The sequence below is a fragment of the Phascolarctos cinereus genome, unplaced genomic scaffold, assembly GCF_003287225.1.
Source record: "Phascolarctos cinereus isolate Bilbo 61053 unplaced genomic scaffold, phaCin_HiC Scaffold_726;HRSCAF=1367, whole genome shotgun sequence".
Classification (NCBI taxonomy): domain Eukaryota; kingdom Metazoa; phylum Chordata; class Mammalia; order Diprotodontia; family Phascolarctidae; genus Phascolarctos; species Phascolarctos cinereus.
The window spans coordinates 373,412,371-373,422,391 of NW_027556098.1; the positions used below are offsets into that span (position 1 = coordinate 373,412,371).

At 49.7% G+C, this 10,021-nt stretch overlaps 1 protein-coding gene and 1 long non-coding RNA gene across 2 annotated transcripts in view; one reads left to right on the forward strand and one right to left on the reverse strand.

Moving 5' to 3' along the window:
* CRYBG2 (crystallin beta-gamma domain containing 2) overlaps positions 1 to 1,675 on the forward strand; it is a 38,034-nt gene extending 36,359 nt beyond the window's left edge. Inside the window, 2 exon segments of the mRNA XM_078145567.1 lie at positions 1,216 to 1,375; positions 1,477 to 1,675. Coding sequence (XP_078001693.1) covers positions 1,216 to 1,375; positions 1,477 to 1,565 — 249 coding nt within the window. The 3' untranslated portion in view covers positions 1,566 to 1,675.
* Positions 1,676 to 3,847: 2,172 nt separating this feature from the next.
* LOC110206124 (uncharacterized) lies at positions 3,848 to 9,147 on the reverse strand. Its single transcript, XR_002323804.2, has 2 exons — positions 8,387 to 9,147; positions 3,848 to 4,264 (listed from the first exon to the last, which is right to left on the reverse strand). It is a non-coding gene; the product is annotated as an uncharacterized LOC110206124 (long non-coding RNA).
* Positions 9,148 to 10,021: the final 874 nt, after the last annotated feature.

Genomic DNA, 10,021 nt, shown 5'->3' on the forward strand with positions numbered 1-10,021 from the left:
GCATTTTCTAGCTCTGACATCCTGTGTTCTAAGGGCCCTCCCAGCTCTGACAGTCTGTGCTCTGAGGGCCCTCTCAGCTCTGATATCCTGTGCTCTGAGGGCCCTCCCAGTTCTGACATTCTGTGTTCTAAGGGCTCTCCCAGCTCTGACATTCTGTGTTCTAAGGGCCCCCCAACTCTGACATTCTGTGCTCTGAGGGCCCTCCTAGCTCTGACAGTCTGTGTTTTTATGTCCCTCCCCAGCTGTGACATTCTATGTTCCAAGGGCCCTCCCAGCTCTGATACTCTGTTCATCCATTCATTTAACAAACACTTCTTAAACATCTATTCTACAGGACACTGTGCAGTATAAGAACTAGGGCAGATGGGAAGATTGGTTAAGATCCGGTCCCTGCCTTTAAAGAGTTTACAAACTCTTAAGGGAATCAAGCAAGACTGAAGCATTCATTATGTGACTATGTTGTTCTCGTGACTGTACCGTGCACAGAGGGAGGAGGAAGGCGGGGTGCAAATACCAAAGGGAGGCAGGCCCTGGTCTCCAGGAGCTGACATTGTGTCAGGAGAGAGGGCATTCTCCATGGCAGGCAAGCAATGAATCAATAAGCATTTATGAAATGCTTACTGTGTGCCAGGGACCAAGATACAAAGAAAGGTGAAAACAGGCCGGCTTTCAAGGAGTGTGCACCCTCATGGGGGAGATGACGTGGGAATAAGTAGGTCCCTAGGAGCTATGCATGGAAGAAATGGAAGGCAGCCTCAGAGGGTGGGCTATAGTAGCTGGGGTATGTTGGGGGACAGGCAGGGAGGAAGGAACCCAAGAGAGGCCTCAGGCAGGAGGTGCCCCTTGCAGAGATGACCAAGCCCACCTCTTCATTGTATAGTGGAGGATCCAGGGGCCCAGAGACAGGACTTGGCAGTAAGAGGCAGAGCAGGGATTTGAGCCACTCTGACTCCAATGAGGGGTGCCAGGAGGAACCTCTAAAGCTCTGGGGGAGCTGTATTCTAAGGCCTAACATAACATTCTGGGCCTGGGGGCTTCTTTTAGCCCTGATAGTCTGATGTTATCCTTCTTGAGGAGCTAGTATGATCAGCTAAGAGTGGGGTTCTGAGCAGGGCTGGGAAGGAGGTGGGCTTTCTGCAGTTAGGAACGGCACCAGAGACTTGCTTAGGACTTGAAGCCTTGGTTAAAGGATGTGATGGCCTCCTGGGGGTCCAGGTGGCCCCAACAATGAGCCTACAGGTGATTGGGCAAGCCAGCCCTGGATCCAAGGTGGTGCTTTGGAGTGAGAGCCGACAACCCAGACAGACGTGGAGCATTGACACCTCTGGGCACATTTGCAGTGAGATGTTTGAGGACAAAATCCTGGACGTGAAGGGTGAGGTGGGGGCAGGGAGAGGGCATGCTCTGGAGGTTGTGGGCCAAGGATTGGGAAGGCATTTCAGCCCCTCACTGAATCACCTCCCTGTTCCCCTATAGGTGGCCGAGGCTATGATAGGGACCATGCTGTGCTGTGGGACAGGACTGAGGACAGACCTTCTCAGATCTGGGATGTCCAGGTGCTCTGAGATCCTCCACTCCAGAGGACCTAGAGGGGTGGAATGGGGTGGGGGGCACCTGAACTGGGCCAGATGTTTGTACAGATGTTGTCTTGTAACATAATATGTTTTATAATGTCTCCCTGGCTCTCCTTGTGTTTTTGACTCCCTATATCTTGGATTTGGGGTTCTCTTCAGGCCAGGTTCCTCATTTGTGGAATTCTACATTTTCTCCCTGCCCTTTACCGCCTTCCTGCACCCCATCCTTTTGCTGCTGTTTTTTTGCTACTGATATCGGGGCAGGGTTCTCTTAGGAGAAAGGGCATCCCTTGTAGCCACTAGAGGGCACACACTACCTTGTGTGATAGTAGCGGGCAGGGAAAGGCTGGGGGGGGGGAAAGGGGGAAGAGAGAAGGAGAGGGAAAGGGGGAAGTGAGGAAAGAAGGAGAAAGGGAAAGAAAGAAGGATAGAGAAGGAGAAAAGAGGGAAAAGGGAGGAAAAAGATAAAGGGAGGAAAGAAAGGAAGAGAAGATAGGAAGAAAGAAATGAAGAGAAGAAAGGAAGAGGGGGGAAAGGGAAGAAAGAAGAGAAGGGAAGATAGAGGAGAAAAGAAAGAGAAAGGAGAAAAGGAGGAAAGAAGGGAAGAGGAAAAAGGAGGAAAAGAAGGAAAATAGAGGAGGGAGAAAAGAGAGGAAATGGAAGAAAGAAGAAAAAGGGAAAAAAAGATGGGAAGAAAGAAGTGAAGAAAAGAAGGGAAGAGAGACAGAAAGGGAAAGGGAGGAGAGGCAGAAAGAAGGAGAGAGAGGAAAGGGAAAAGAAAAGAGAAAAGGAGGGAAGAAGAAAGAAAAAAGAGGAGAAAGGGAAAATAGAGATGGGAGAAAAGGAAGAAAGAATGGAAGAGAGAAGTGGAGGAAAAGAAGGAAAAATAGAGAAGGGGGAAAGAGAATAAAAGGAAGACAGAAGGGAAGAGAGGAAGATGGGAAGAAAGAAATGAGAAGGGGAAAGGGAGGAGAGAGGGGAAAGGGAGGAGAGAGGGGAAAGGGGAGAAGAGGAGGAAAGAAGGGAAGAAAGAAAAAGGAAGAGAAAGAAGGGAATTAGAGAAGGAAGAAAAGATGGGAAAGGGAGGAAAGAAGAGAAGAGAGATGAGAGGAGTAAAGATAAGAGAGGAGAGAGAAAAGGGAGGAAAGAAAGGAAGGAGAGAAGACAAGAGAGAGAAGGGACAGAGAGAAAGAGGGAAGGGGAATGGGAGAGATTGGCTTCTACTCTTCTTGGGGCTCCCAGGACCTGGGGCTGGAGTGGGCCAGGAGATGTGAACTCTATGCTTTCTATCCACCCCTCTGTTCTTCTTGCCGGGGACTCTACCGGATGCCAATTCTTCCCTGCCCCAAGTGCCAGAGAAGAACCTTCAGGGTGTGGTGGGGCCCTGTGACTGCCTCTCCCTCTGGGGAGCCCAAGCCCTTGTTCTAAGAAACAAAGCCAGGAAACCGCAGGGGCCAAGGGGTGAACAGAATCTATTCGGGGGAGACTAGGGTGCAGCCAGTCTAGGGCAAAAAGGGTCCAGAAGTCTGAGGCTGGGCCCAGAGCCTAACCTGCCTGTCAGTGTATGGGGGCTGCAAGTGGGGCGCAGATTGGAGAGGAAAGAGAAAAGGACCAGGGGAGGGCATAACCAAAGCAGGAATGGAGGCAGAGGAGACCCCGGCCCTTACTCCCCAAAGGCTTACACTGTGAAGAACCATATCAGCTCCCTCTCCTCCATTTCCTTCCTCGAACACTTCTGGGGTGGCTGAGTGGGAGGAGGGGAGAGGGCAGAGTCCCCAGCTGTCGGGATGTCTCCCACGATCGTCTGTCTGTGGGTATGGCTGTTTGGCTGGGTTCTGGTCGTGTGGGTTTATGGCTGAGGCAGGACTTTGGGGTGGACACGGGAACTCCAAGTTCCTAACTCTGCCCCAAACTCATTGTGTGACCTTGGGCAAGTCTCTTTATGTCTCAAGGCCTCAAGAAACTGAGAACATTGGCCTAAATAATCTCTCAAATCCTGTGAGTCTGTGAGGGGGTTAAGGCTGAGCTCGGTATCTCTGGAGCTGCCTCACCTGCTTCTCTTCCCTATCTACTGAGTTCTGGGAAAGGGCCATGGTTAGGATAGGGTGGGCCCACAGATCAGAGTAACCATGAAGGGGGTGGGGGTAGGAGGCAGGGAGGGGAAGGGGTGCTTCTAGAAATGCTACCAGAAGGTGCTGGGCTTGGGGTGGGGAAGAGCGAGCCTAAAGGGGTCCCTGGAATAGGAGGAGGGGTGTGACAGGAAGATCACACGCTCAGGGCTTTAATAGCTTTATTGAGACAAGCAGGTCAGTACTTTGCTCTTTCATCACTATAACCCTTGGATTATTAAGGAAATAAATCCATGACCCTTGATGACAGGTGCTACACTGGGCATCAGAGCTCCTGAGGAGGCCATGGGATGCTCAGCTGGGGAGGGAGGGAGGTGTCGATGAGAAGGAGTCTTCGGTAGCCAAGAGGAATGAGCTCTCAGGGTCAGGAGGAGGCTGGTACTGAACAGTGGGTGATCAGGGGCTGAGGCTGGCTGTCTCTTAGGTCTTGTCCAGGCCTCAGTGCAGCTGAAGGAGGTAAGTGAGGACCCCGGTGAGGATGAGGATGTTCCAGGTGTAGGGTCCATGGAGCATCTGGGATGACCCAGCTGCAGGCTTTGTGGTTGTTGACGGGATAGAAGCCTGTGGAGGATGGACAAGGCTATGTAGTGAGGACACCCAGAGCCAGCACCCCTACATAGCTCCTTTTAGACAAAGGCCCAGGACACGTCCTCTCATCCAGAAGACTGAGGGGACTTAGCTGGCCTGATGAATGCCCACTTCCCTCCTGCATTATTATTAGCCTGGGTAGATCACTTGTGGGAGGTTCCAACCATTCTTCTGTCTTCCCATTTCCCAAGGGAATCCCACTTTGGGCAGCTTGAAGAAGGGGAAGAAAGACTTCATTCCCAAACCTTTCATTTTGTCTAAATAATGAAAAAAAAAGGCCCTGAGGAAGACACAAGGGGAACATGTTTCCCTTTGGGGGCTTTTAGAAGCAAACACATTTAGAGGTGAGGAAGCCCAAAGTAGTTGGAAAAAAATTTGGAGCTAGAGGCCCCGAGTTTCAATCCTGCCTTTACCCATTTGACCTTGGGCAAGTCACTTTTCTGTGATTCTACTAGATTCCTGAGTTATGTTTTAAGGTCCTTGACAGTTCGTAAAGGAATTTGGGAAAGAGGTCAGAGAAGAAAGGCACTGTAGAACATAAAATATTAGAGTTGAAAAGTCAAATTCAAGTCAATTTAACAATTTTAAGCGTCTACTATGTGTAAGGCACTGTGTTAGGTACTGAAAATATAAGACAAAAAAAAAAGAAACAGCCTTTGTCATCGAGAAATTTGTTCTACTTGGGGTTGGGAGGGCTATAGCATGGACATATGGAGGTGATTAGAAGCTAATTGGAGAAGAGAGAAAATATTAATCAGAGAACAAGGAGAGAAAGGAGAGACAGAGACAGTGAGACAGACAGAGAGACAGAGAGACAAAGTATGAGAGAGAGACAGAGGTGAAGGGAGGGTGAGTGGGAATCAGAGAGACAGGAGGAGGAGAGAGACAAACAGAGAGACAGATAGAGACAGAGAAGTGGAGGGAGGTGGGTGGGAATTGGAGAGACAAAGGAAGAGACAGAGAGAGAAGAGGGAGGTGGAGAGAGGGGAAAACAGTCAGACAGAGGAGAGGGGCAGAGAGGGAGGGAGAGATCCAGAGAGAGGAGACAGAGATCCAGAGAGAGGAGACAGAGAAAGAGTGAGAGAGAAGAAGGAAGCAAAGAAAGACAAAGAAAAGAGAGAGGGAAAGAGAGAGTAAGACAGAGGAGATAGAGAGAGAGAAAAGAGAAGTGCACCAGGTGGTGCAGTGGATAGAGCACTGGCCCTGGAGTCAGGAGGACCTGAGTTCAAATCCAGCTTCAGACACTAGACACTAGCTGTGTGACCCTGGGCAAGTCACTTAACCCCATTGCCTAGCTGAGAGAGAGAGAGAGAGAGAGAGAGAGAGAGAGAGAGAGAGAGAGAGAGAGAGAGAGAGAGAGAGAGAGAAAGAGAGCCCGAGAGCATTCCCAATTAATTGGGAGATTCAGGGAAGACTTCAGGAGGTGACACCTGAATGTAAGCTCCCTGAGGGCAGGCACTCTTCTAGTTCTTGCTTTCAGTCACCATCACGTACCTACCACAGTGTCTTAAACATAGCAGGTTTAATGCAAATATTTGTTTAATATATTAAGTTTTTGTCTAATATAAATGAATATAAAATAAGTAGTTAGTGAATTTAATTGAAGGAAGATAAAGGTTCTGAGAGGCTCTGAAGGGAAAGGAGAACAATCATTCAGTAAGTGCCTACTATGGACTAAGCTTTACAAACACGATGTCATTTGACCTCACAATAACACTTCTAGGTAGGAGCTATTATCTCCATTTTACAGATGGGGAAATTGAGGCTGAGAAAGGGGAAGTGACTCGTACAAAGTCACATAAACTGAAGCCAGGACTCCAGGGTGTGCTTTTGAGGAGAGAAGGGACTCTCAGTCACCCTCTCTCACCTCCCTTACACCCCTGAGCGGGGGACCAATTCCCCTGGCATCCCCAGATTCTCTCTCCACTCCCTCCCCTACAGAGGACTGACCCTTAGCCAACAGATGCCAGACTGGAAATCCAGAAGGCTGGCTTTGCCACTAGTTTTCTGTGTGACTGCAGGAGAGTCATTTCCCTTTTCTGAGCCCCAGCTTCCTCATTGGGAAAATGGAGGGACTGATCTGGAAGGTTCACACAAGCTCGGTCAGTCATTGTTTCCTGTCTGCAGAAAGAAAAGCCCAGCTGGGGCTGGGTCTAGCACATAGCTGTGGTTCTCTAACTGCCTAGGGCACATTTTTCAACAGGCACCTGTCAGAGGGGAAACGAGGTCTTTCTGTTTGTGGCTCCTGGGGTGGGTACCCTTGTGGAGGGGTAGCAGTGAGGAGGAACTAGGCTGAAGTGGCCAGGGAATCTACCCGTCCCCCCTGCGCCCCGTCCCCCAACATCCCCACTTGACAGCCTTTCCCTCCCCGGAGTGGTGAAGCGTGAAACAATACAATGGGGCTCAAATGCTTATTATTCCGATTGGGCCCACTCAATTTAACCTTATAGGAGGGGAGAGAGGGAGATGGAGTATGCATGTAAGTATGTCACATTGGATAGAGCGTGGGGCCTGAGGTCAGGAAGACTCTTCTTCCTGAGTTCAAATCTGGCCTCAGACACTGACTAGCTGAGTAACCCTAGGCCAAGTCACTTAGCTTTGTATGCCTCAGTTTCTTCTTCTGTAAAATTAGCTGGAGAAGGCAATGGCAAGCCACTCTAGTATCTTTGCTAAGAAAACCCCAAATGGGGTCACAAAGAATCAGATGTGACTGAAAAACGGCTCAACAGCCTCTTTTAGGTCATAGAAATGAGGAGCAAAACGACCCAACCCAAGACACAGTTTAGCCAGCTGTGGGGACTCTAGCCTGGTTCCAAGTGGGAATGAAGAGAGGACTTCCCATTTGGTTCAGTCTAACCCAGGAGTTCTTTTTTTGAGGGGGGATCAGGGGAAAAGACTGAGTCTCCCTGTCTCGCCCAGCCCAGAACTGAAGCTGCTACTCAGCACTGATCCAAAGCTGTTTACTCTGAAAACTTTAACCTGTCCCTCCTTAAGCAGCCTGGGGCTCTCCATATTGGTGCCCTGCTTCATCGGATTGTCTCTGACCCTCCTGCAGCTCAGAACTCCCAAACTCCAGAGATCCACCACCCTTAACCTCCGCCCTGCCCCAGCAAGGATTACAGACATGGACCGTCACGCTAGCCTAATCCAGGGCTTCTTAGTCTGGGACGCACCATTCCTTACTGGACTCCCAGGGGGCTGGGGACAGATTTCAGGGGTCTGGAATTAGGCTGAAGAAAATAAAAGACGTCCTTCTTTTTATTCTCCTCTAGCTGAAATGGAATATTTTCTTCTGTTAGTTAAAAGCCTTATTCTGAGAAGGGGCTCGTAGGCTTCACCTGACCGCCAAAGGGGTCCATGATACAGAAAAGGTTAAGAATGCCTTTTCCAACCAAAAGGTAACATCCTTTGATGTTGGGGTATAGAATGCAATAGACAGAAGAGGCTTTTGCATTTTACAACAAGGCACTAGAAAGGGGAAATTGCCTGTCCCACGGCTGAGCTGGGTCCGGAGCTAGCATCCCAGGCAGAGGTGGGGCAACAGGAAGGGGAGCCTTTCAGGAGTGCCAGCCTGACAGAGAGGAAGGATTAGAGATTAGAGCCGTGATTAATTGGCACGGGGAACTGCCCAGTGAAGAAATTCCCTCTCTCAATGCAGATTGGTAGCTTCTCCATAAGAGAGTTATAGCATCTTGCCTGGGAGGAAATCTAAGGGCAAACGGTCGGTGAACCCAGATCTATCTGGTCTCTTTCCATCGTGGGGTCTTTCTCTAGAGCTGCCTCGTTCAGAATCTGTCTTCCCAATCTCATAGGATGCTCAGTTCAGCCCTTGGTGTTATAATCAGATGCCCATGCTGCATAGTCATCAGGGAGGCATGGGATAGCCTAGCTGCCTGGGGCTCCTGTCTAACTGATTTCATCCCATCTTGGGCTGACAGGGCATTTACTGGCCGAGAGGGGTGGGGGAGCCTCTTTGGACGCCAGGCAGTAGAAGGGTTTGGGGGGCTAGTGCCCTTTCTCAGGAAAGACTCCACGGCAGCTAGAAATCAGAGTTGCTGAGCACCTTGGATCTGACAGGACAAGGGCTGGTCTTACCTCGATCTCGATCAGGGCCCCGAGGCAGAGAAGGAGGAGGAGGAAGAAAGCCTTCATCTTTGAGCTTTTGTGCCTAGGCGCTGCTCCTCCAGGCTGTATCTGTGAGAAGCTTTTGCTTAAGAAGAGATAGAGGTAGATATAGCTGAGGGAGGGGCATGAGCATGTGGGAGGGGCATTGACCTCTGTATATCCCAGACTCCTAGAGGGATTGTAGATTGTTATCATAATTGTGTGTGTGGTCCTCTAAGGTTTGCAAAGCTTTTTACATGGGTGATCTTGGACCCTCACAGGGAGACCCTGGGAGTAGATTCTATCACTATCTCTATCTTACAAATGAGAAAACTGGAGCCAAGAGAGATGGTGATTTGGCCAGGCTCACGCTGCTGGTAAGAATCTGAGGCAGGATTCCAGTTCAGATGTTCTTGATTCCAAATCCAGCGATCTCTTCAAAATGCCAGGGGACTTTGGAATACAGAATGTATTCTAGGCTGGGAGGGACCCAAGAGTATCCTTAGAACTCTGGAACATACACTGTCGGAACTGGAAGGGAACTTAAAATATATGTCAGAGCTGGGAATGGCTTTAGAACAGAGAAGGTCAGAGCTGGGAGGAACTTAAGACACAAAATTTCAGAGCTGGGAAAGGCTTTTTTTTTTCTTTTTTCTTTTTCTTTTTGGTGAGGCAATTGGGGTTGTGACTTGCCCAGGGTCACACAGCTAGGAAGTGTCAATTGTCTGAGGCCAGATTTGAACTCAGGTCCTCCCGACTCCAAGGCCAGAACTCTATCCACTGTGCCACTTAGCTGCCCTGGGAAAGGCTTTAGAACAGAGAAGGTCAGAGCTGGGAGGAACCTAGGACACAGGATGTCAGAGCTAGGAGGGCCTTTAGAACACAGAATATCAGAGCTGGGAAGGCCTTTTGAGACCATTTGTCCAAGCATCTCAAGTAATAGAGGGAGAAAGTGAAGCCTAGAAAAGGGCAGCACATTGCTCAAGGTCACACAGCAAGTTAATGGCAGTGCTGGTTCAAGAACCTGGATATTTTGATTACCAGCCCAGTTATCAATCAATGGAGGGTTTTGGTGGAAAAGGGGGAACGCTGGCATGACAAATGGTAAATGCTTGTTGACTTGATTTCCAGGCAACCCGAGTTCCAATTTCATTTCTGCCGCTAAATGCTTGCCTGGCCTTGGTCAAGGTTACTTCCCCCTTTGGGCCTCAGTCCCTTCCTTCATGAAATGAGAGGGATAATCTCATTCAGCTCAGACATTTTATGTTCTAAGGCCCCTCTCAGCCCTGACTTTCTGTGTTCTAAGGGCCCTCCCAGCTCTGACATCCTGGGTTCTAAGGGCCCTCCCAGCTCTGACATCCTGTGTCCTAAGGGCCCTCCCAGCTCTGACATCCTCTGTCCTAAGGGCCCTCCCAGCTCTGACATCCTCTGTCCTAAGGGCCCTCCCAGCTCTGACATCCTGTGTTCTGAGGGCCCTCCCAGCTCTGACATCCTATATTCTAAGGGCCCTCCCAGCTCTGACATTCTGTGTTCTAAGGACCCTCCCAGCTCTGACATTCTGTGTTCTAAGGACTGTCTCAGCTCAGACATTTCATGTTCTAAGTTCCTTCTCAGCTCTGACATTCT